General features: G+C 43.2%; 1 protein-coding gene across 3 annotated transcripts in view; it reads right to left on the reverse strand.

Annotated features, from left to right (window-relative positions):
• LOC143899588 (uncharacterized) overlaps window positions 1-27,051 on the reverse strand; it is a 57,926-nt gene that overhangs the window by 14,383 nt on the left and 16,492 nt on the right. For all 3 annotated transcript variants that reach the window (XM_077409957.1, XM_077409959.1, XM_077409958.1), the window contains one exon: window positions 18,780-18,840. In XM_077409957.1, the coding sequence (XP_077266083.1) occupies window positions 18,780-18,813 (34 nt within the window). In that variant the 5' untranslated portion in view covers window positions 18,814-18,840. The remainder of the gene's footprint in view (window positions 1-18,779; window positions 18,841-27,051) is intronic.

Below are 27,051 nucleotides of genomic sequence, written 5' to 3' on the forward strand. Positions count from 1 at the left end.
ATATGGCTGGATAAATTTGTTAGATTAACTAAGACGTACGGTTTCAAGACACACCATTGCAAACGCCGATTACTGTTGTATTTCTGTTCAAAGGCGAACAAGAGAGATGCTGGTATTACGTTGTGTTCAAAAATATGGTTAGATAAATTCGTTAGATTAACTAAAGCGGACGGTATTTTTTTTTTTTACATTGTTCCCGCAACACACGCACGTGGAAACCGCGCGAGACAAAGTATCAGGTCGCACCATCGCGCGAACGACTTAATTAATATCGACAATCGCGCGAATCGGCGAGAAATCGAAAGTAAGCGGGCTCGGACAGAGCCGCGCTTGAAATGAACCGTGGATCGATCGTGTATTGGGAAACGGTTCCGCGATCGAGGCGGACCAGTGAGCGTACCGCAGGGAAGAACAGAGCGCTTTTGTTTGCGTCGGCGTGCTGATAATAATCGGCGGCTCTACGGGCAATATATGGCGATTACACGCTCTCGTTCGCCCGCGTTCGCGGCTAATTAACGGTTAATCGATCGGCAACGTTAGTCGCTCGCGAATCCGAGAGATTCATTTTTAGCCCGAAGCTTCCGCAACCCTCGGTCGCGACGCGGTAATTAATTCCGCTCCCCTTCCTTTCGCGAATATTAATTACGCCTGCATGGGAATAAATTATGGATTCGCTCGGCCATCGACGTAGGTTGCCCAATCGGCCTTGCATATACGTTAGTTTACAGGTCGTTCGCGTAAATGTTAATTGAAGTCGAAGCTTAGCTAATTTTCCGTGTTTCTTTTTTAAATTGTTCCACGCTCTCGCAAACGAGATGAAGAAGCACCTCGACTTCGCTCAACTTCATATCACGCGTTTACAACACGGACGGCCTTGTGGAGGGAAACAGGTATGACTTGCGGCAGCAACGATTTGTAGCAACGCATCAGCAAAGGTAACTCTTCGCAAATTATCCGTTTGCATTACAGTTAACAGAGACAGGCTTTATTTTATATCCTTTGCATAATGACATTTTGATAGTTTTAATTCGCATTTACGTCTTGTACGATTTCGCAATCGACAACCACTGCAGCTTTGTGCATGCTTTGCCTCCTCAGTCCTCCCCTCTTTTCTCCCTCTCTCTCTCTCTCTCTCTTTCTCTCTCTCTCTCTCTCTCTGGAACGAAGACGTCTCAAATCCCGATTATCGCAATCTAACCGTCACTACCATTAACGTGATATTACCGTTACAGTAGCGTCGCTCCGACGGCGTTACTCCATCAGGCAGGAGTATTGCTCAATCCCCTCCGGCGGCTCATCTCGGGGAGCCAGTTTGCCCCCTCCCTGCCCCTCGCGCGATCTCATAGAGCTGCACCATATACTTTTTACCCGCGCGAAACCCATTCTTTACGCTGATTACTGTGATCGAGCGAGAAGGAAATCAAATTATTGCCGGCGCTTCGACGCCGCGCCAATTATACGCGGATCTCGCCACCCGGCCATCCCGTTTTTTTTTATTCACAGCACTAGCGCAATATCGCCATAACTCGATATTACACGGGTCCGATCAAGACGTCGGCTAATGCTTCGTTAATTAGCACCTCGGTGTGATTAGATGTAAGCACGCGGGCCTCGATCCTCGATCGCATCAATCCCGTTCGAAATTTTATTGCGTCATAATTCCCATATTTGCAACTTCGTGTATATCTAAAGTGATCATCTCTTCGACTAAAGCCGAGAAAAATTTTATCGCCGGCAAATATCCATTTCTTCGAAGCTCGATCGTGAATCGTTGGTCCGTTATAATCCGTTCTCTCAGATCGCGGAAACGCGCGCCAGACGATGCGTAAGTACCATCTAACCGTGTCTTAAGGATGTCACGTACGAGGAAGAGCCGTGATACGTCCCCCGCGATTTTACTATACAGCCCGAAAGGGCACGTCGCGTCGGTGCGCATTGCGGAATCGCGTATAAGAAGAGCACCTTTCACCTTCCGCGAGCTCACATAGATCGCCTTTATGTCGATACGTCCGCGATTACCAGCGTAATTTACGTCCGTCGGCGCGGGTATTCGACGGAGTATCGGACGCGACGCACAAAAACAGATGTTACCCCGTGTACACAGCGGTAAACTCCGATTACCGATCTCCGTATTCCGTACTCCGTTTAATTAAACGCTGACCGAATTCTTGCAATGGAGGATTTACATTAAACTTACCTTAAAATTTCTATCGAGACTTACCTTGTGATTGGAATTGCATTCTATTATTTTGTCGCCGAAATATTTAACAAGAATTTCAAACTTGAGAAATTTTCATAATGCTAATTTATTTGGTTTTTGAAGAATAAATATTGCGAAATATACTCTGTGGGAATACAAGCGAAATGTTACTTTTTGTCACACAGATGATCCAATACTTTTGACGGATGAATCGTAACTTTCGACGGCTTGATTTAATGTAATTTCTCGTTACGCTGAATCTCGTCACTAGTGCGTGGAACACTGTTCTGCTGTCGGTGCACGTCGCGATATTACGTCAATTCCATCGGTGATCCGCGACCCGCGCGATGAGCATAATCCATCACGAGAAAGCACTTTGAAAAACTGATCCGGGAAATCGGCCGATCGCAACGCGCGGATGCTGCTTGAATAATTACACGCCGCAGCAGGTAGAAACGCGGATGAATGATCTTCCTGAAAACGATCGCCACTCGAGATGCATAATTTCGAAACGCTCCAGATTTGAGGGAACCGCGATCGTCTAACTCGTGGTACGTGTACAACTTCAATAAATTCAATACTTCATATAAATTGAAAATATGAATATAGTATATTACACTACAAGGGCCGAAAGTTGAATTTTCGGCCCTGCGCGTCATGATGCCCCGAGGCGAAGCCGAGGGCATCATGACGAGCAGGACCGAGATTTCAACTTTTGGCCCGCGTAGTGTATACGATTTTTCTTCATAGCCGGTCGAAAGTACGTTATTAATTTTACTTTTTTTAACTTTAAATGTTAATAAGCATGTTTTTGATGCCTGCCCCCGACATTTGCGGCACGAGCGAAGCGAGTGCTGCTGGTCGGGGGGGCAGGCATCAAATACATTCCAAGAGTCAAGTTAAAATACACAACCAAATTATTTTCTTCACAGTTTGACAGTGAAGTTTTGTGTTCTATCTGCCACTTTTTATACGTGTCGTAAACAAGATTGTATCGATCAACAGACTTCTTTGGCAACGTATCTGTATTTATTATCAATCGAGCTTCTGGATCGAAATTACGTATAATTTCTTCCAGGTCTACGGATTCATTAGATGAGCTATTCCCAGAACAATATTGATGACTATTTTTAAGGTTAAAGGGCGTTAAGGTTTAAAGTTATAGAGAGCGCGCGTGTACTTTTCACAGGGAGTAAATGTTAAACTTTCGTCCCTGCTATTAGGGACGAAAGTACGTACTTTCGACCGAGGTATGAAGAAAAATGAATTTGCATGGAACAAACATTTTTATTAAAAATACACGGCATCCGTGACATTATACGTCAGGTATTTTATTCAAAGCAGATTAGATAATCTTGAAATGCAAAATAATCTTAAGTATGCAATATTTTGCAATGTTCTTTATTTTAAAACAAATTATATTTGAGACATAAAAATATAAGCGTTATAAGTGATGAAGAAGATTATTGCAGTGTTAAAATTCGCAACAATGTTGGATGCGTGCATGCACGAAGGAAGTTTCTCGGATCCGGAAGCTGTTGAAATTGGAAATCGCTGCGAAGGCGTCCTAGACGAAAGCGTTTATCCAATTAAAATGTTAACGAAGGCTGTCAAAGATTGCTCCGTTTCCGCGTGTGTTACTCACTGGCTGTCTTGCTTCTTGTTTGCGAACCATACTGATCATTCGCGTCAAACGATATACATGTAATGTCAATATCTTATTACAACTACAACATATTAAATAACAAATTATTAGATATAATAAATGTGTGAAAAAAAAAATATAATTCTATCCAGCACGAAGTAATGCTTTAAAGATTAAAATCTATGCGGGTCAAATGTCGAGTTTCTTCATTAATTTGTTTACTAAAAGTGTGCGAACCACAAATCATTCACCGGAGCGCAAAACCAAAAAGAAAAACTAAGGCAAAATCAACGAGAACGAAAGTGAAGGTGAAGTGAAGTGAGCAGAACGCAGATGAAGCGAACCGTTACAAAACCGAGGCGTGATAGTAAAAGGATGAGAAGGTCGCGGATCGGTTCACTTTCTAACTGTCATAACATCCTGAAATAGCATGGAAAGAGTGCCCGGGGCTAGTCCCCAAGCAGGTAGAAGACAACCCGTTGTCTCTCGTTCTGAAACAGCGAAATTCGTAATAAAGGTCGGCTCGTTTCGAAAGGTTACAGTGCAAGAAGATACCGTAAGATTAAAGATGTATGCGAAGTGTATCCGACCCGAAGTGATTTACGGGGGATCCGAGAAATATCGCCGTTCGCTTTATTCGCGGGAAAATTTTGATCCCGAATTCGAGAAATCAATCTTCTGACATTTCTAGACATCAAGATAAGCCATTATAAATTGACAAGCACATAAAAAAGTAGATTGTTTTAATAAGATTAAGATAGATAAAAATCATCATTTTCCTGATGTAGGTATACAACAAGCACTGTGAATACTCTCTTCTCACGTGAAACTGTCTGCGTGTATCTATTAACGTATCAATGTAGCTACCTCGATCATCGTTCCGTAATTTTTTATTTTTCTTAAATAAAGATACATATGTAAAAATTATCTCTTGTTTATGGAATGTCTAGGTGTCTCTAAATACACATCGTCGCGTTGCGCCACTTGCAGTCGTCTAATGCAGCGCCGGGGAAATGGCGCGCAGGAAGAAAGACGAAGGAGGAAGAGGAGGTACAGTTAAGTTTCTTTAGCGGGATGAACGAGCAGGTATTTAAGGTCGAAAGAAGAGAATATAGCTCTTGCGCAACTGCTCGTTTGTGTCAGTCATATTAGGTATAGGAGGTCGCGTCCGACTGAAAAGCAATAAATAAGTTTCGTAATATAACGAGGAAGAGTCACGTCACGTGTCATGTTTTCGGGATATCGTGAACAGTACTCGCGCGCGACTGACGGATTAAAATACGACCGATGTTTCTATTTCATAGCGTAGTTTCATTGTAATTAATAAAAATAAAATAATGTGCCTCCTTTTTAATACCGGTATTGTTGATATCGCCTATATATATATATATATAGTGATTTATATATTAAATACATATATAAAAGTCATTAGAATATATTATATTACAATGCAAAAGAGCGCCGCGCTTCTCCAGGGTTTATTCAGCCTGTTCTCCAATCCTTGCAGATTTTAAGCTTCTTATTGCAAGAGGCAGCGAACGAGCAAACAAAGAGATAAGAGGATGAGAAACGCCGAGGATCCTCTTGTAAGAATTTAAATTGTTAAGCAAAGCCGTCGCCCCGCGCGGCCACACTCGAAATTTCCCGCGTGATCGTGATCGACGAGACGTGTCGACAATGAGTCGCGCAAGAAATAAACGCAACAAAAAAAAAATTACGTGCGTACTCAAGGGTCACGATTAATACGGTAATCGCAATTTGCATGCTTCCGCCCCGTAGCCCCGCGGCTGACCTCCGTGCAACACGCGCGCAAGAGTGTCGGGAATATCATACTCCCGGTAGACGGACAGTAGAATTGCACACCTTCCTCGTAATGTCAAGGTTCAATTATTTACAAGGCGAACGTTAAGGCACGAATAAAGCCCGTATACCGTTGCGCGCGGATTTATCGCTCCGCCGTACTCGAATTCGCATTAGCGCCCGATCTGGCACTCGCGTGGCGAGTCGTTCGTTTATCTTTGGTGTCACGTCCTCGTTTAACGTATAATATTGTCAATGAGAAAATAAGAGAGGGATATTTTTGTAGCAATTTTAATTTTGTCAGTTGACTTTGGTGTGCCCCACCGTACAATAATTTAATTGTATATTCTATTTATATATTAGTTAAAATAGAAAAATTTTAACCTTTTTTATCAACACATATAATTTTATTATCAAATCAGCTCTCATAAGAAAAAAAATCAAAAATTAAAGAATATTATTAGAACAGTATTTTCCGATCAGAATGCGTTATTAAAATATTGTACGATGGTTGCACGAGACTCTGTCTCGAATCGTATTTATTAAACAGCTTTAATCGTCTTGCGTGCATTCATTTTCGCAATTGAACATACAAGAAAATCGTCAACGGGATTCCATAAGTTAATACAAGATTCCGTTAAGTGCATCTTGATGAGAGAAGTGCTCTTCGCATTTTTAGCTTAGAACGCATCAAATAAGAAGCTATTAACGGCGGGGGGAAAGTGACGGCGATGGAAACGAGTTCTCCGGATGGTTTCGGGTGAATCAGCTCCTGGCATTTAGAAAAAGAATCAACTTTTACAGCTATAGCGGGGAAGGAAAGGAGGCTCGCGCGGACGAAGAGGAAAACCTGAGGTCATGGCGGTCCAATTGGCTGCTTAAATATTTATGAGGACGTTCTCCATTCGAGACGAGAGAGCCTAAACAGCGCCACCCGAATTCTTGTCCTTTGTAAACTTTCTCCCGAACCGCACTTCTTTATTCCATCCACTTTTCTCTTTCGTTCGTTCCGTTTATGGCGAATTAAGAGTGTTTAGAGACGCATCAGCCTTCAGTGTCCCCTAAATTTTTCATGGAACGCATATTTAACACGTAAGTGCAAATACGCATTTTAAATATATCTTAATGCCTAAATAAATTTTGATATTTAAAAAAATTATACTATTTTAATCATATTTAATTTAATCTTAAAATTAACAAAATATATGTCAGTGATAGATATAATCCGTTGCTTAATAATAAATGAGAATTTTGTAGAATGCAGATTTAATAAATAAATTTAACAATAAATTTTAATAAAAGATAATAGCAGCAGATATAATCCGTTACTCAATAAAGAAGATATTCTGCAAGAAACCTGCTGGAAGTAATTTGCATATTGTAAATTACGGAACTGGATTATTTTTGCGAGAATTCTAGACATTAAGAAAGACACAAATAAAAAAAAAATTAAAAAAAAACAAGTCTTCCTTCATCGCGTTCTTCCTTCTTTTGAGGCATTGTCTTCTATAAATAAAAGGTCATTAGCATAATTATGCGTCCGGGCAATCAAGTTGGAATGTTCTTTGGAGCGGCGGCGGGCAGACGATGTCAATCCGGGTCAAACGACATTTATCTAGCGCGCGAACGGGACGAAACGCGTGCGGAGGGGGAGGACAGGACACAGCCCCGAATCCGCGCACGTGCGCCACCAACGAGCTCGAGGAAACCGCAAGGAAGGCGCTCGGCTCCTTTCCGCTACGCGAGCGAGCGCGCGAATCACGTAACGGCATTACAATGCGGTTACACACCTAGTCATATTTTCGCGTCGGGCGGCTCTATATATATATCGCGATTTTGCACAATAATATCTCAACGAGTCGATACGCGGTCGCTCATGGATCTAGATCCGCAAGGATAATTAGCTCGAGCTGCCACAATCTATCTTCCGCCCTCTTACCCGTGCACCTACGTATATAATGTATATACGTACACCTCCATCCCTTCCCGCCGATTGTGTTTCTCGCTCGCTATAGATCACCTCGCGCTAAAGGCGCAACTTCCGGCTCGATATTTGCGGCGCGAATTACATCGGATTTCTGCGCCCTTTCCTCGTGCGCGCATAATCATCATTAGTTTCCCGCGGAGTCGTTCGATCCGAGAGAGGGATCAATCAAAACTGACGTGTTTACGGTAAACATTCTCGCCGGCAGGATAAATCGACCGCCGCGGTAATTATTTCGAGAACGGGCGGATTGCTCGCCCGCGGATACCCCTCGCGCGGTTCGCGCGTAACGCGCTCGCGGTCTTGCGTAAATTGAGACGTAATAATTCGCGAACCGCGCGGCGAGGCGACGACAGGCGCACCGATGTCGAGGGGGAAGGAAGGATAGAAAAAAGAAAGAAGAATAAAAGGCGGCATTCCGCCTTCCCGATCGAGAGTTCGCCGTTCCCGCTCGATCGGGCGCACTCACGTCGCGCGGGAAGCGATATCGCTGCGGAGAAGGCGGGGGGGGGGACACACGTTGCATTGCACATATCGTCGATTGCGCTCGTGCGAATCCTGCGTAACACTTTCTAGAGCCGACATTACACCCAGCGGTATATATACCCGGACGTTATAAGACCGCGAGACGTTGGAATAAATAGAACTTCGCGAACGTGTTCGAAATGTCCCCGGTCACTTGCGCTACCGGCGTGACGGCGCGGCGGCCGCGGCCGCGGCTCTCGTTCGCGGTGACTCTGTCACGCCAATGCGTATTTTTCCGCTATTTCCATCAGTTCAATTCGTCGCGAATTAAAGCCGCGCCCGTTTCCAGTCCCTTCAACGACATCGGTCTTTAACGATCTTCTCACGGGACGTGGCAAGTCGCCGCTTATTCGCGAGGGCGGACGGCGCGTATGTCGTTAGCTAAAATCAAAATTGCGTATATTCCTGCATTTCAAGTGGTCTGATCTTCTTTATTCTATTATTCAAAATAATATTAAAATAATTAAAAATAATTCATACATAATATAATTGTTTTTAATAATTAGAAAAATTCGACTCATCTTTTATCGTCCAAGAGATTATTCGACAGGGAACGTGTCTCGGATTGCCGTCGAGTTTCGCTCGATTTCCTGCGAAATGTGCCGGATTTTCGATTTGGATCCTCGATCCGCGAAACGAGGCGAAATCGTAGATCACACGCACACACGGCTGACACGGCACACGCGGGTGTTTCATGTATGAGCGAGTGTGCGCGAGAACGCGAGAACGAAGTCATTGCTATTCGCGGCCCGCCACGGGAAACGGAAGTCCTCCATTATCCCCCGAGGCATCGGATACGCTCGTATCGCGGCACATTCCGTCTCAAACGAGACGTCGGCGTCGAGCGTAAAAAAATTTTCCTTCTTCCGGACGACCTCCGGGCGTCGATCTCGCCGCGCGAAACTGCTCCGGCAAACAGGCTCCGGCGCAAAGTGCAAAGCGCGACTGTGCGGCGTGGAAACTCGTTGGATAAATAGCCGACACGTTGCTGGCCGGTACGCAAATAACGCAATGAGTATAATATAAATAACAATATTAATAACTGCGAGAGAGGCTTCTGTGTTCTCGAACTCCGCGCGGCAAAGTCTCCGCCGTCTTATTATTAATCATTTATCAAACTGACCGCCAGGTGAAGTAACGCGAGGAACTAACGTCGCTTCTTTCCCGTTTCGATCGACAATATTAATGACGCGCCGTCGGTTTGATTTGTTGCGCTCCTTTCGGCGAAAACAGCGGCGATTTATAATATAGTAACGCGAACTTTTCCGTACGCGACGACGATGGAAGGTGGATTCGTATTCGCGCAACCGCAACCGGAGAAAAAAAGAGAGAGAGAGAGAGAGAGAGAGAGAGAGAGAGAGAGAGAAATGAATGAGCCTCGGGGATGCGACTCTCCCCGAGAGAATTCATTCACTCACTCATTCATCCATGACTGGACGACATGTCGCTCCAGAGGATAAACAATCGCGCGATTATACGTATACATATACTCCGTATGCAAATGCGCGCGCGGCCGCGGCGTCAGCACAGTAATGATTAATCTTCGTCTTCGTCTTCCAGGCGCCGCGGAGAAAAATCCGACGATTGCTTGGTGCCTCGCGAGCCGCTGCGCTGCCGCGCTTAATCGCGGAATCTCGAGTGCGCTCAGAAAGTCGTTGATCGCGGCGGTAATAAGATTACACGCGAGAGCGTCGGGCGTAATTCCGCTCAATGAGAAACGTGCTTATCAGCGAACGTAATGTCGCGGTCGACGTCAACCCCCTCGTATCGGGAGTCGCGTCCGCGACATTATTTTAAGAATAAACATGTATTTTTCAATTGCCGGATTAATTTGGCTGACGATTTTGTGTGTGCTTGCGTGCGGTATATCGTTAAATCCAAATAAAATATACGACGGACAAATTAATTCAACGGATCTCAAAATTAATAAAACCGATAAAACTGAATTGTGTATACGAATTAATTAGCGAGCTTGGCGCGGCGGGGTTTCGCGACCGGCTCGCGAAAACCGTCACGCGAATGTCCGCGGCGCGTGTTGCACATGCAACGAGTGGCCCGATATATCGGCACGCGTGAAAGTCGAGCGACGCACGGCTCCTGCCCTCGGCTCCGCTTTAATTGCAAGAAGCTCGTGAAACCAATCGTTTCTGGCGAGCTAGAGCGCGCGCGAGAAGCCGGCCGCGACGGTTTATCGCACGGGAGGAAGTGGATTATTACAACGAGAGACTACACTCACCCGGGACCCAGGCACTCCCTTTCGACGGAATGTCCTTCGCGTCGCGTCTGTCATTGTTTCTCCCGCGCTGTTTCTTGACCGTTCATTTCCTCGGCCACCGCGAAATCGGTGCGCGCATTGTAAAGGGTCCGATCGTTAAGCACGATAGAGAACTGGAATTGGTAATAATGAGAAGAACAAACGAACGCGAAGGGGTTCGTTTTGTATATATTATCTTACATTACTTTATTTTGTATATTAAATTTATTATGTATGCAGAAAAATAAATATATTTTATTAAATTTATTTTTATGTATATATAAGATACATGTGAAATTATTATCAATCTTCCGCGATTCTCGCCGTTGTTCTGCATTGATAGGATAAATTATAAATTTTCAGACATTCGCTCAGAGATACATAATTCGTCGTCTTTAATTCTGATTACAATAACATTCATTGAATACAAAAATTTCCTTTTCCTCTCTCTCTCTCTCTTTCTTTCTATTAGCGCAGTGTTAATCGGTGGGTTCGCGGGAAGCGAAATTTATGGCGAGATGGAATCTATTAGGGAATACAGTGATTTAGCGCCGCGAAAGGTGAACACGCCTTTTACGGCAGCCAGTTCGTTTTACAGGAACGAGAGAGTGCGTCATCAAGTCGGCGCACACGTGGCGCGGTACACGTGGTAATACACGCAATTTTCATTGTAATCCGTGCATCTTTTCTCGCAATTCGCGAACGCGGCGGCGGCGACGCGGCGACTGCGTTCCACAAAGAAACCCCCCTATTAATCGCTATAATGGACGCGCAAATTGTTCTCGGGAAACGGCGTGGAAATGAACGACGCGCCGCAATCAGAAATCAGATGGCGAAATTTTCATGAGATCGCAATAATCGTTGTAATTAGCGTCGAATCGATGAAGTTTTCCACGCCGCGGCGCGCGGGTTCCATCGACCGTGAGACACAGAGAGACCAAAGAGGACTGTTCCTCTATGAAAAGAGAGGAAAAAGAGAGCGGGCCGTGGAGGAAGCCACGCGCACCATTGTCTCCCTTTCGGGCGTTACGCATTAATTAGGATTGTTCGGGCATCGGGCGCGGAAATATTAATTAAGACAGTCTTCCTGCCGAGACCATCGATACGCGGCGGCGTACATTTCGCTCTTAATGACGCAGCGTGTCGCGTGCACAATAAAAATTTGCATAGGATCCTATTGTTCGCGTAAATCTCGCTGCGATCGCTGACGGAGCCTCACAAACGATCCACACTCAAATCCGAGTAATTGGTTTGCGTTTATTCGTGATACGAGCGATTGATCGGCGATTAGTCAGACATGCGAAGAAACGTTTCGGAATTCCATCAGTGATATAAATAATCGCCGTGGGATATTGCGAAGTGGCCGGAATGCAAAAATCACGAATTAATCGCGCGTCCGGTAACGGCCCGCCCGCAAGACAAGGACGCGTCAGTCGTAACTTTTCCCGGCTAACGAGAGCCGGTAATGTTATTATTGTTATTACGGCAAAATGGAAAAAGGAGGAGGAAAAAAAAACGAGCCGTGGAAAGGAATCGCGCCTGCAAGTGCATAATGATAAAATGCAATCTCCGAACGGGGGCAACGTCCCTTTCCCTATCGACGCGTTTGTCCCCCTCTCGCTATCGAAAGCCGTAGAACCGGCAACGAACGGATATCCGAACTTTGACGAAACTCTGAAATCGAATTGAATTGGCAAGTTTCAACGATAACGCGTTCCAAGCTTCCTTTCTACGGTTGCAAAATTACAAGTCTATTGAAATTTATTTAAAAAACTCCATCGGTTGTTTTTTTTTTTTTTTTTAAATAGTACGTTGTGGTAAATTATATAAGAGGATGAATTCAAAATTTTTTTGATGATGATTGTTTATGTTTTGTTTCTCAATATTTACACAACGCGTTCATATCGCAAAATGCCTGAGGAAAGAAGCAACGATGTAATGCCAAAAATATTTTTCGTGACGGATATAGAGAAACTCTCGCCAAACTTATTATTTCGCAAAGACGGTCTGGGCGTTGCTATCGTAACCTAAGAACGCGTTCTACGGATTGAGTCGATTGACCTACATTTAAGAAAAGAAAGTGCCGGACAAAGGTGTCAGGAAACATTTCGTTTATTCGTACTTACGCCCCGCATTCATTACGTAAGGCTATTATCGGTTTTTGTGAATTATCTCAAGTATGCGTCACGTCAGAGAGAGTAAGTTTCCTATACCATTTACAAAGTTTCCTTACATTTACTTACTCGAAAGGTCAGCGCGAGGAAAGCGAATTTTCGCGATTGACTTTCCTCGTCAGTTTGCGAAAGTTTTCCATCGTACGAGGAATATTTCAACCTCGTACCGGGGATTTCGATACTCCGTTTGGCACGATTCTCGATATTCACCGCGATTTCGATAGCGCGACGTAACAGTCGGGGTACAATTACGCGAACGAATTTTTCTTTCTCCTTGAGCGATTCCGTTAGCGCGCCGCGTGATCGAACTTGTTTTTCGCGAAGATATAAATACCGAATCGACCGAAGCGGTACACACGTGCTAGATCGCGACGCGCGTCACTGAACTGCGATTCGTTTCCGCATTCGCGAATTCCGTACATAATGAGCAATGCTTATTAGCATTATGTTTAGAAGATATCTTCAATCTGGAAAAACTTAATATTTATTTAATGATTTACATTTGCTAATAAATCAAATTTACTTCTTTTACATAGAAATTGATATTAATTGCGAGCAATGTGGCAATTTGAAAAAATACTATCCGACACATTATCCAACTGATATTAAAATATGTTTTAGGAAGAAAAATAGATATATTATTAATTCCAGATGGTTATGTTTCTTTGACATATAAGACGTCATAAGATATAACCGTAAAGTAACATAATTATATAATAATAATCACTATTACCGTCAAGTAAGAAATAATAAATAGCGCTATCGGCGGGGCGATGCAGATAACAGGACTAAAAAGGATCCATATTGCTCGTTGTAGAAGGCGTTTAATATCCCGCGTTTCAAAAGAGAAATGGAGAACAAGATGGAACGCTCGGTGTTTCAAAAACACTACTGAAATGGCATACTTTTTTTTACGAAGAGTGAGTTAACCTAAGGTTAAAAGTTAACCGACGCTTGTGAAACTGGGCCTTCATAGACTTTCATTAGTTTAATTCTCGAGATGTGCTCCTATGATGGACCTCACACTTCTGAATAACATTTTCGACATCACCGAAACAATCTCGAGTAAATTTAAGTAAATTTAACAAACTCAATGAGACTAATAAAAAATTCGTGAAATTAATTGTTCAATTTATGACCGGCGCAGTTTGCGAATATATTTACGTAGCAATGCGTATAGTCGCATCATACATATCCCAATTAGACGCGCCGAATCGGAAGAATTTAATTGCATTTCGCAAATAAACGAGACGGTCCGCGAGCAAATGCGCGGAATGCAGAATTCGCATATTTGCTCTCAATCCCCCTTTTGGTCGCTCTCGGTTCCTTCAATACTTTTCTGAGCCCTTGCCCGGGCATGCAGGAACACCGCCGAAAGTGCGTGCGGCGATTATCACGCGCGATGATCGTCCGGCCACGTGAGAGAGTGAAATTAAGATTGTGACTGACTAATGTGCGTCTTACGTGACATCGGGAGAGAGACACGCTTCGAAAGGTCTAACCGCATCCTTGCGCCGGAGTTACGCGGTTACGTAAGGAGAAAAGTGAGACACGCACGTACACACACGCCGAAGGAGAGGAAGAGAGAGAGAGAGAAAGACGCGGAGAGAGAAGTGCCGAGGAAATGTGTATCGCGCGATCAAACGGTAACTTTGTATCAACTGTTATCACTCGCCGATTTTTGCTTGCACAACTGTTACGCGAGCCGGCGCGGCGTTGTGTATGTCGTTTGAAAAGAAAAGATAGAAAGGCGAAAGACTGGACCGACCGAACGGGAATATAACGCTCGCGTGGCTTTTATCTTCAAAGTAAGCTGATACTGTCGATTTTTCACGTTTACCGCACAGCAGGATAGCTTAATGTCACATACAAAATTTGCGACCCGATGGTTATGTAACGTATAATTAAATTTCACGATTTACTAGGAATTTTTTTCGCATGTTCAGTGTTTCTCCTACAAATGATAACGGTTAGGTTTTGCAAGATTAACGAGACGATTGTGCGAGACAAGAGTCGCGAGACTGAGAAATTACCCGCGAATTCCGTGTAATTCATTTCTCACCTGAATACGACGCTAATTCAGGCACAACGAGAGTTCTGTTGGATCTGTGCATCTGTTCGAAACAAATGTGAATTTTTCCATTTTAATGCGCAACGCGGCATCAATCGAACACGAGCGGAGTGAAAGCCAATCGCGGGCATTGTGCGCGAAATGAAAAGCGCATTGAAGATCACGCGAAATTACATAAAAGAAATTTATCTTTAGAGCGGCGTCGTCGTGTCGAAGCGACGACGCGCGAACTCATGAGCGCGCGATCACTCCGCGAGACACAGAAGCCTCAAGATTGATTATTATTTTCTACCTTCACCTTTTACCCAACTTCTACGCAATTGCGTAAGCGAGTAATGTCAATGAGAAACGGCTAGATCTCTCTGAGAAACGCGGGAACGATCTTTCATTTAAACAGCCTTTCATCGAACAATTGAAGATTTCGGTACATCTTCATTTATCCTCCGATATTCGTTATCCTTCATGGAGAAAGAATAATACGGTCAAATGTCGAAATGCGAAAACGACGAGAAACGCGAAGGCGAACGCTAAGTAAAGTGAGATAGTAATAGTAAGTCGCCGAAGCTATATTGAACGCGTGAAGGTATTTCGCCAAATTGACAGCGATGTCAAAGAATAAATAGATCCGCCGCGCGACGAGTCATGTGCGGGACGCACGAATAGCGATGCAAATACCTCGCGCGCTCGCGTCCGTTTATACTCTCGCGAGTTATATTACGTGCTTCGCAGTCGCGGCGACTTTCTTCGCGTACGCCAACGGATTGCCCGGCATATAGCCGGGCGTTAAACGCAAACGACCGGCGGGGTGATCATCGACCCGCGTCCCCAACGTCTCTTCCCGGCGACTGTTTGACCCGTTTAATGTTTGAACTCGGTGATCGTAGCCGTGGCTTTTTCACTTCCCGCGGTCTTTCGCTAGTCGTGGGCTGGGAATGCAAAACGGCCTTTGCGTACGAAACGTTCCTCGCACTTTCTTCCCCCCTCGCGTTTTTCCATTACGCAGACCAACTTTATTGCTGCATTCATCGCCACGTAGACTTCGACTCTTCTCTGCTTTCCCGCCCCCCTCCCCAATTCTGGCGCTTATGTATAATTTCTTCTTTTATTTATTATGTAAGAATTTTTTTTCTTTGTCGTCATTACGCGTTTTCAACTCAACCATTGATCTCGTCGGTACAATATTACGGTTGCAAGTATAAAGCGATCCCCTCCCATTGGTAGCATTTTGTTACTTCCTCAGCGATAGTTTGCATATCCCAAACGCGCGCGCGCTGTTCTTATCACATTAGAAATTTCATCTTGGATCAGTTGTTAGCTCGAGATTCACGTGGCGAGCGCAGAAGTGCCGGAAGACACGCGGAAACGCGAGATCAGGCCGTGCAACGTACGTGTACGTGTTAATTAAGGCAGAAACAGACTTCGGATGAAAGTCACGGCTACATAATGACGTGCTTAACTTGCTTTTCTGCGAATCTATCGCGTAACGCAATCGAGTTGCGGTGAACCGCGCGGGTGAAAGTGAACGACTAAAGCTCCCTTTGCCTAAATTCACTCGGAAAGATGATAAATTCTCGATTAACAATTAATTCTCAGATTGTATGTACAAGCGCAACAAGACATATTTCTTAAGCGAAAAGAGGAGAAATGGACCTGTCGCGAAAGAAGCACCGTTCTTATCCTTTTTATTGGCAGCTGTTCGGGATCGAGATTGATTTATCGGCAAAACTTGCTTGTCGCCGTGTACCTGGGAACGTCCTTGACGACCGGAAGCTCGTAAACCGGCGAGGATGAATATCCCGCTCCGCGATAAAACGCGCAAACGAGTCGATGATGCGCTCGCGGGCTCGTCCCACGTGCGTCGCGACCGCGATGCATACATACGTTCGCCGCGCGGATATCCCACGGGGCCGCATACCGTCCGTCGTCGACGGGGTTTCAATAGACGGTACTCTTTATGCGGAACGTGTAGAATCCGCAGATATATCACCCCGTGCGTCATCCATGCCGCGCGCGGTCCGGGCCTCGATTATTACACGGCCCCGTATTCGCGTCCCATATCTAGCGCGAAGCGTGGGCGTTCCGATTGCACCTTTTATTTGTCTAGCGTCGGAGAACCGTTGCACGCGCAATCTGATTACAGTCTCGAGAGGCTATAAGCGGTCGTGTCCGACGTCGGCTCGGTGATAAATTTGACGACGCAACCAGCAAAAATCGATAAGACTCTTCCTCGCCGGTGGAGAGATTATGTGGGTTAACGAATTTACGCGAAGGAATTTCACGTCATTCGTGAAGCAGGAAGAAAAATCTTCTTCAAAAGCAATCTCGTTTCTGTGTGCGAAGGCAACAATATAGATAAGAGGCTCAAGATAATACTCAAGTAATATACAAGCCTAAGACAATAAATCGCCAAGAAGAAGTTGCGTAAATTATCGCAAATTCAAAACACGCTTTATTCTCCCTGCGCTTTCTTGAATTCTATCAATCGCTTGCGAAACGTTTTTGCTGCAACCGCGTGCCCATCGTCCGGCCACCCCGCGTATAAATGCGCGCCGTGAGAGAACTTGGGATTTACATTTTTTATTATACCTCGCAGATATCGCGCGCAGCTGGTGGTCTAACGAGATGCTTACGCGCGATTTGCACAGAATGCCCGTATCATCCTTTCGTTTCTCCGATTCCCGATTCCATCCGGCGCCGATTATCCGCCGTCGTCGAATCACCCTTCCACGTCGTCCTCTCGCGAATTTACGCTCTACGGGCCGTTACTCTCCCGCACTAACAGCGTATGTGCCACTCGCGGTCCTTGGAAATTATTTTCATCCTTCAAGGGCCGCCGTAAACCGGCGTCCGGTGTCATACGGACGTGAGAATATATGACTGAACTTTTATCTTGTTCTTCGTGAACTTCGCCAATGTGCTAAAACATCAGGGATCTCGCGATTTGAATATTTCTCAAGTTTCATGCGCGTTCTCCAATTTCCTTGACTGAAAATATATATATTTATTTCCACAATTATATTTTCTCTTTATTCTCTCTCCTCTCTTGCGAACAAACTTCTCTTCTATTAAAAAAATTATCGGGCATATATATATATTGTCTTATAATATTTTAAATTTGTGTCGTAGAATAAATAAATTGACATTTTCAATCATCGCGGCGGGGGATCTTACGCTTATTAACAATTTTTGTGAATTTTATACATTCTGTTTTTGAACAATTTATTTATTCTATGTTACATACATATATCGGTCATTATTTATTAGGATTTTTATATCCGTGTCCTTTTCCCGATGTCAATCCCTAACGCTGATTTCGCGAGACGATTCATTCGCAATTCTCGCGACGTGTCGTGGCTGCTCGCTCGCTCGCGCGATTCATTTGCGATTCTTGAATCGTACCCGATCGCCACGCGCGTGTTTACATCCACGCAGGAAACACCTTGGTCTCGGCACGAAAACCTAGTTAGCGGACGAGCCGAGCCGAGCCGAGCCGGGCGTCTCTCGAGGACATCCTCGAGATCGCCTCGCGCGCACGCGAGTCAACCCGCGCTTAATCCTCGGAAACGCTCGAGGGGGAATTGATCGTTATCGTGGAACGTCGAGTTTTATGCATCCTGCCGCGGAGGATGACCGGGGAAAAAGTGTCGTCTGCATACGAACACACGGGGTGTGAGTCACGGAACTGGGGAGAGCCGCGTCTCATCCCGCGACCGCGAATTAAAGAATTAATGAGAGATGATTTGATTTAATTTCCTTTCCTAAACGGAATTATTATATCTCGTCGTACGATTACTTCTCATATTCCATAAGATTTGGAGAACAATTTTATGGGGTCTTCGAATCCCATTCATCTTCTTTTCCTTCACTCGTAGATTAAAGTATACGTATATGTATAGATTATAATTTAATTTACATATGTATATATTATTTATATTTATATTTAAATAATATATAATGTACATTCATATATATAAATTAAATGAGGTTTGTGCTCTATACATATACCTCGACATATACTTATATTTTTCTATTTTTAAATTGAGGACGCTCTTTACAATTTGCACATATGTCGTCAATTATACTTTGCCTGTCACTACCAAAATGATCGAAACATCGCGAAACTTACCCTGCAGCAAAAATCCATGCAACGCGAGGTTCATGGCTACAATATGATTGATTTCTTCAGCCTGAAAAAAAAAAATACATTGCTATCGTCAGACAACGGTTACGAAATAAAATAAATATTCAATTTCGTAATACATTACTAGGTCATTATAATTATGTTGTACATAAATTTTCATCAAATTTATTTAAACGTAAGCATTAAATTCTGCGGAAATCGCTGCATATATCTTTAATAGTCCCGCGTAACAGGTAATAAAATTGTCTCACAAATGGAGAAAGCGTTACGTATATCGAGTACAACGTCGGAAACACGACGTCAACGTCAAAACGCTAATGTTATTCTAACAATTTGCTCTTGGAGGATAATAACGTAATAACTAGCCGCGCTAATTGCTACTAAATCGCCCGGAGGCGTAAAGAAATTAACCGAGGCATTGCAAATAAACTCGTCCCGCCGCGGTCCGCTGGGCTTTTGTGCGCTCTTGCGGACGGTCAGTAGCTTCAAAGGACGTGTGACATCTCTATCGTCAGTGTCAATATTTGTCTGGAAGCCTCGGCGCGCGGAGAAGAGGAACAAACGCCCGTCTAATACCGCGGGTGCCGCGTTCAGCGCCATGTCGATCTATCGGGCGCCACTCGAGCAGCTAGCAGCTAGCTAATTGCCCGTCTACTAATTAAGCGTAACTTAGGCAACTCCTCGAGCGAAAGTTCTTGGTGGAACAGTCAAGAACGCAATTTAAAGAGCGATTCTGCCACGTTCTACCAGCGTTCCGCGACTTCATAATCTCTCATCGCGCTCAGACAAGAATTTCTTGTCACGCTTTACCACTCTTTCTTTTTTTTCGTTTTACGATACTTCACGGACGTTTATTTTTCTGCAAACTTCAATTAATGATTCATTATTAATGTTGAGAAGAAAATTGTTATAATACATGTATCGCATGACATTTCAATTTTTCACACATGCATCGAGTGGATTTTTAATAGATTCCTCCTGTGTGTGTTTAATTTTTATTGTTAGTTTTTCGTTATTTAATACTTGAAAATAAGAAAAACATAATAATTGTTTAAAATATTTAAGGTAACTTCGTCAGAAACCGTGCATTTGTGTGCATTCTTATTTATTTTGTTCTGATGTCATTATCAAACCTACATGGCTGCGGCGCCGCATGTACCGATTTCGTACATGTGAAAAATGATAAACAAGATCGCATGTGCATACATGGGCAGAGAAAGGGGGGGAGGGATGTTCGAAAGTCCATCGGGAACAATGACCGGGCCGCGTTGCAAACGAAAATGATTCAGGTCGCGCAAGTTAACGTTATAACGGCGTGTCTGTCGACGAGGAAACGGCCGATGGGTTTCACGGCCCGTATTATTACTGAACGCGATAATTGCACGGTCAGGAAAATGTGTCGTGTCTGAGAAAATGAAAGGAAATTAATGTAAATCTCGCTTTGGCGAACGGAGAAGATTTTGTTCAATAATTCTCCTGAGTATTTTCGATCCTCGGTATTCCGAAATTCTTAAGAGCGATTACACTTGTTTTTATTGTGCAATGTAACTTTCTCTTTGTTTTTCTCGCGATTCTTTACTTCTGAGCTATTGGCAAAAGTCACTTTCATCGAGATTGTTAGACTTTGACACGTTGACTCAGTAGCAATGTTAATTATCGCGATCTTTCAAATATGATTTATTATATCATAACGGCCGAGAAGAATATTTATTTAACTTCATATTTCATATTTTTTACTATTTCCATCATAATTGTTATTTTCTCTTTTTATATAAAAACAACATACGGAAAAAATAAAATAGAAAATAAACCCTATTCACTCCAACGTTTTTTTCGCCCTTTCATTCCTCCAACCATGCACTTTCGAGTCCCACGTGTTTTTCAAAATGTTAATAGCTTTGAAAAATTCTCCAAAAATTATTATAATATCTTTGTACCTTCGACTAAAAATCAATGTAAAGAAAATTTGGAAATCATTTATTTAAATATTTTTTTACAACAATTATATGTTGACAAACACACGTTACGACTCGTTTTACTTAAAAAATCATAACTCACGAACAAATTGACGAAGCTTAATGAACCAAAACGCAAGTTAAAGCTAAAAGTAGTGCAAATAAGAAAAAAAATATGAGATAATTATTAATTAAATAGGAATACTTAATTTTTCGTCGCCGCAAATTTGGTAATTTTTAAATGGTACAGAAGGACTTTAAGAACTTAAAGAATGCTAGAAAAAGAATTTCTGAATAAGAAAAGGCGAATTTGAAGTAACAGATATTTTTTATGTAAAAGAATTAATTTTTTTTTATAATCGTAGCTCCTCCCCACCTCTTCCACCTGCCTCTGAGCCATAATAGACCTCTGTGGAATGTTAAATTTTTTTTTACCGACAAAAATATTTTAAATACGCTTAAATTATACACAAAAATACATTTTTATAAAAAAAAAATGCTCATTTACCTTTCACACAACACTGACGCAATCCTCCAACCATGCACTTTCGTGACCCACCGAGATTTTGATTGTTCGCCGTTTCGAGAGTAAATGAGCTAGGACTTTGAAATTTTTACCTGAGGTTCCCTGCCACAATAACTTTTTTCCAGCGTGGAAGGGATTCTCCCACGATCATTTGTTTTCCGGAACAAACGACTATTAGAAATTCGTGGGACACGAAAGGCATGGTTGGAGGATAGCGAATAGGGTAAAATAACATCTATTGGATTTGAAACCATAGTGCGCGACGTCGGAATTAATTTCCAACCAACATGCAATATTTTTCGATTCTGTAATTATCTTCTTTTTTTGTGCGAAATCAACCCTGATCAAAGGGCGTAAAAATTATCACGTTACGCGTCCGAGAATATGAGAAGCTGAAACAGCCGGGGAACTGTCTGGATAGGAAATTGGTCATTTGCAAAACGAGCGCGCGATATTTGGCAATCCCGTATACATACAACTCGAATAGCATCAAGGTCGCAAGACTCGCAAGTTGCACAAGTGCACAGCTGCGGCGGCTTGCGCGCGCTTTATTGCGATGTAAAAGCGGCGCGACGTTTATCGGATCTCGATTTATCATAACGAATCGTGGCTCGGCGGTCGTACGGATAAATGACGCCGATAACACGCGCGGTCCCGCGATCGGGCGCGTTTCTTCGGTACGTTTATGTGGCAGTTATGAATGATCAGAGCGATTCAATCATTCTCCCGAGAGCCTGCTTTCCAACGCGCGGGGGCGTATATGCATAACATCGCGCGCGGTTTGTCAGTCCCATCGGCCAAGCTCGAGATAGTCATTCCGCCGGGTAAAAAAGGCAAGATGGATATCTCCGCCACGTACGTACGATCGTTAAGCCGAGAAAAATCACGCGAGGCGATATATCGACGGCTCTTAACCCGGCCCGATGCACGGTGCGGCGGTTGCGACCGCGTCACTGGGATGTAGGTATTGTAAATCAATGTAAAACGATCGCCGGGGGGGGAGGTTTATTGTTAAACGTTCGCCGATTGACGATTTTCGAAGATATTTATAGTTTTCCTGCCGGCGTGAATAACAACCCTTTTATTACGCCTAAATTTAGAGCGGTATGCAGTTAATCGCATCTTCGCCTTTATCGCGCGTCTGAAAAACGCGCGCGGTACAAGCGCGTTCCTCCTTCGTCATCTCGTATTATTTCCAATAACGGAAATCACAGCGACATTCATGTGTATAAACGTATTGCTCGTAAATGGTATTTTTTATTTTCGCGGGATATGTATGTTTCTTTTCGACATGCGTGCTGTTTACGTGTGCGCGCGATTCGCAAGACGTCTCCGCCCGTTTCGGCGCACTTTCCTCGCGTCTCTTGTGGACGACGCTCCTGAAAGACGATTTTCACCTTACGTAAAACCGGCACATCGGCCCGACCGTGGCTCGTTTCCACGGTGAACGACTTTCCCCCCTTCGGTCTCGTACACGCACGATGCGTTTTATCGAAGACGCAGAGCGGCCGCACCCTCGGGCGTGCCGGATTTCGCGGCCGATTCACGACCGATCGATTTCCATTTTCGCATTGCTCGCAAAGAAAGATAATTGTAGGGTCGTTAAATATTGTTAAATTGATTTTGATACTTGAAGAAGTATACATGGTGGCGTCTGAACGTTTAAAGATCGCGATTGTCAAAATGCATATGAAATAGAATAAAATAGCGTTCCTGCTTTTAACCTTCTCACTGTTATTTAGCAGCCATTTATTTCATTTCTTCGTACTTTATCATGATAACAGCGGTCATTGCAATTTTTCCAGACGTCACTATACGTATATATACTCTATCATGTGTATCTTAAGATTTTGAGATCACCAGTTAGGTGAAGTAGCATCACTGATGATAGGTGAAATAGTTTCACTGCTCTGAAGGCAAGCGACTTCGGTGTTAGTTGAATGCCGAGAAACCAGGAAGCCGGCTGTTTTCTCGTTTCTAATTAATAGTTCTCGACCCGTCGGCTCTAATTTTACGCGGAGGAAAGCGAATTCGAAATCGTTCGGAGACGCGACGGCGACGTCGCGTTCCGCATACATTAACGTCGCGGATTCCACCTTTCTTTCCGAAAGTATATAGGAAATTCAAGGTCGTACGTTTGAGCGCTAAACCAATTCTCACCGTGAAATAAAATCAATTTTTTAATTTCTGACAAAAATCATGGAAACGTCTTATAGGAGGAAACGAATGCGCGCGAGGAGAAATCGCGGAAAACAGTGATAATTTATGTATATATACAATAATGCAATTATCCCTCGTGGCATTTGTATAATATATGATTGATTCGCGTTAGTCGTACACTCTCTCGTTCATTCATGCACCGTTATCTCCGAGATATTTTACGTTCCCGCACGATCCGCCTGTCCGGATATTGAAAAACGAAACCGCTCGGATGCCACAGGATCGGAATAAATTATATCTCACCGATTTCTCGGCGTGGCGAGGCGCTCGTAGTAATATCGAGCTCTGACGATACGCCTGTGTACGTGTGTGGAGTCATTCAAGCGATACTTTCTTTTTAATCTCTAATTACTAGATAGCACATAGTAAACATACGCGTCGCTTCTTTAGAGTCGAATCTGGCAAACTTTCTAGGCTGAGAGAGATATTGATTTCACCGATACGTTATCTATATATATTTATGACGAGCGAATTTTTGCACCGTGGATTTATCTTTCTCGTTTTGCACGTTCTAATAATTTGAGTATATATGTGTTATAAAAATGTAATGGCACTCTCTAATCTCTAACGATATGTTAATCGCCATAAGATTATCAATAATTGATGATCGCGATTATTGATCACTATCGTATTAACTATCATTTCGAATATAGTGTAGGTTTAATATCTACAAGAGAAGTCGTTTATTAGTCGTTTCTATCGAGATAAACTAAGGAAGTAACTAAAACGCAAGAGTTGAAAACATCCTGTTAGAAAATTTAAACAGACTTAATTAAACATAAAATTGTAAATTCAAATACATGATGTTAATACAATTATATATACAATTTTATCATTTAATCCCTAATAAGGCGAAAATAATATTATAGGTCTTTAAATGTCTTATAAATATCGGAAAATTGTTATAATGGTTCTACGTATCTAGAAGTGTGAAATACGCGATACGCTTCGTAAATTTCTTCTATAAAGAATTCGTATGTTAATTGACGTCCTTAATCGACGACGCGATTGTCGTAAATCGATGGATCCTTCCATCACGCGTCATCTCCATTATTACGTTACGATAGGGCTTGGAGCATCCTCATTATCCAGCTTCGATTGCAAAGTCGGCGCGCGAGTTGCCCGAACAATATCTCGCCAACGAAGATCGAAACTCGAACGATAATGACGATAATTCTGGGATTACATAAACGCAGCGCCGCGAAACAATGTCCATACTCTCTTTCGCGATTCCTGCACCGTAGAATTTATTCTGGCCGTGACAGCTCGGAATTAAGACGGAGCTGGACGGCGCGGCGCGTTCGTGCGCGCGAGCCGAATGGGAGAGCGAGCAGAGAGGATGGATGCCTCGTGAGCGCATCCTGAACTTTCTAAACCGATCCGCGCGGCGAATCCCCGGCGCGGCGATCCGATCGTGCGGCTTTATTCCCTTTCATGGCGAGTCACGAGCTGCCGCGTTTCTTTCCTCTCGCGAAGTCCCACGTATCGAAATAACTCGTGCGACGTCGATTCTTCGGCGAGAAAATGCGGAAAACGTCTCAAGTCGCACCGTAAACGCGAACTTTCGGAATCAGGTCGACGCAGAGGCTCGAATTTATAGGAGTAAAGATCTGTGTGCAATGGCACGGAAGAATCGAGAAAGAATCTAAGAAAGATTTATTAAGAAATTTTAAAGATTTTTTTCGAAGATTTAAAAAAGAATTAAAAAACCGGAAGATCTGTAGATATTCGGACTTTTACATCAGAATGAAGAATCTATACATAATCAAAGCGTAATCGAACGTCAGAGATTCGTAAAAGCAGTGCGCTGTAAAATACACAAAAATATTTTCGTGATTAGATTTTCGTCAAATATTTTAATCTCCAGTGTTTTAATCTACCGGGCTCGTAATCGACTATATATTTTGATAAAATAGGAATTTATTGATCTAAACACATTTGAATTAACGCGTTAATTCAAATGTGTTTAGATCAATAAACACGACGCTCCGATGAAAATGATTACATTGTCTTCTGGCGCGGTTCGCTCGGGCGATTACGCATCTCGACGTTACGTGGGATCGATCTCCAATTACGTTTCAGTTTCCGCGTTTCAGATAGACCGGAAATTGATCGGTTCGCGTGTACCAGATCGTCCGGTGCCGACGATCTGGATCTCTGGTTCACCCCTTTTCTGCAACAGCAGGAAGTTACGAATATCCTACGAGGTAATTGAGATCCAAAGATCTATCTGATTTCTTTAAGAAACTGTGTGCGAACAATGTTTAAAAGCAATTCTCTCCGATACGAAGTATCGGCATTCAGCTTGAACAGGTTTTCGTATTTTTACATTTTGCGCTGCAGAATATGTAAGATACTTAAAACCGAACGATATAGATATAAATTAATTGCGCGTTGACGTCTAAATTGTTAAGTTACGTGTTATGGAGCACTTAACTGGACTCATTAAAATAATAATTCGATCAAATTTTTTCCATTATTAAAAAATGCACTACGTACATACATTCCCCTTCGCTCATTTATTTCGGGATTAATTCATTGTTTATTCCCACGTTAATTCAACTGTTGTGGTAATTATGTGAACACAACCGATCGCCGAAACTGTGGTATGTACATCGTCGACGGAGTACTCGCCACGCGCGTCTTCCGTCTCCGCGCATTAATACAGAGAACTTTCCTACCGATCTCCTTACGTAAAGACCCAATTATCCGGACGATCAGCTCGTCAGTGTGGTGCGGAATAAATGAGCGGCGGCGCGTTGTGTAGACCGTGCGATTATCGATAAATCACGTGCGGCGAAAAAAAACGCGGTAAGATCGATACACGACGAAACGGGAGTATAATATTTTCGACTTCGGCGAAAACCGCGACTTCCTGCTTTTTCGCGAATACCCGCCCGGTGCTTTGATGTGTCAACGACCGACGTTTAACGGGGTAGGTACGCAACCGTGCCGACGCGACGCAACCCAAGACTCCCGCACGCGAGGCTCGTGATCTGCCCGTAGATCCATAAATCAATCTTGGCTCGCGAACGAGATTGCGGACGGATGTATCTGTGGAAATCGCCGAAGACTCAATCACCGTTCTTAATTCGCGCTACTCGCGAGAAATACGTTCACTCGCGAGGATTGTTGACTTTATTATCTTCATACATTTTTCTACGAAAATATTTATTAATAGTTTTTGAATCAGGAAGTAATTAGTGGTCTTTGTATTAGAGATGCAAATGGATAACAAAATTACCGACTACGTTCGCAGCAATTTATAATCCAGTTTAATGACTACCGTGTACTATCCGATCCAGAATTGTTTTTCTTTTGATATTATAATGTTTATTTAAATATGAGCCTCTTCTGATACTTAAACTCCAATTTCTAGTACATATATCCGAAAGAGATTGATTAAAATGGTTAGAGTATCAAAACATTCATATTTAAATGATCATTATAATCAAAAGCAGAAAAATTTTGAATCGGGTAGTATACGGTAATTATTAAACCAGATTATAAGCCGCTGTGTAAACGTAGTCATTGTGTTCCTTAATTAATTTTAAAT

This window comes from Temnothorax americanus, unplaced genomic scaffold (assembly GCF_048541705.1).
Source record: "Temnothorax americanus isolate GAGA-0224 unplaced genomic scaffold, ASM4854170v1 Scaffold28, whole genome shotgun sequence".
NCBI classification, from domain to species: domain Eukaryota; kingdom Metazoa; phylum Arthropoda; class Insecta; order Hymenoptera; family Formicidae; genus Temnothorax; species Temnothorax americanus.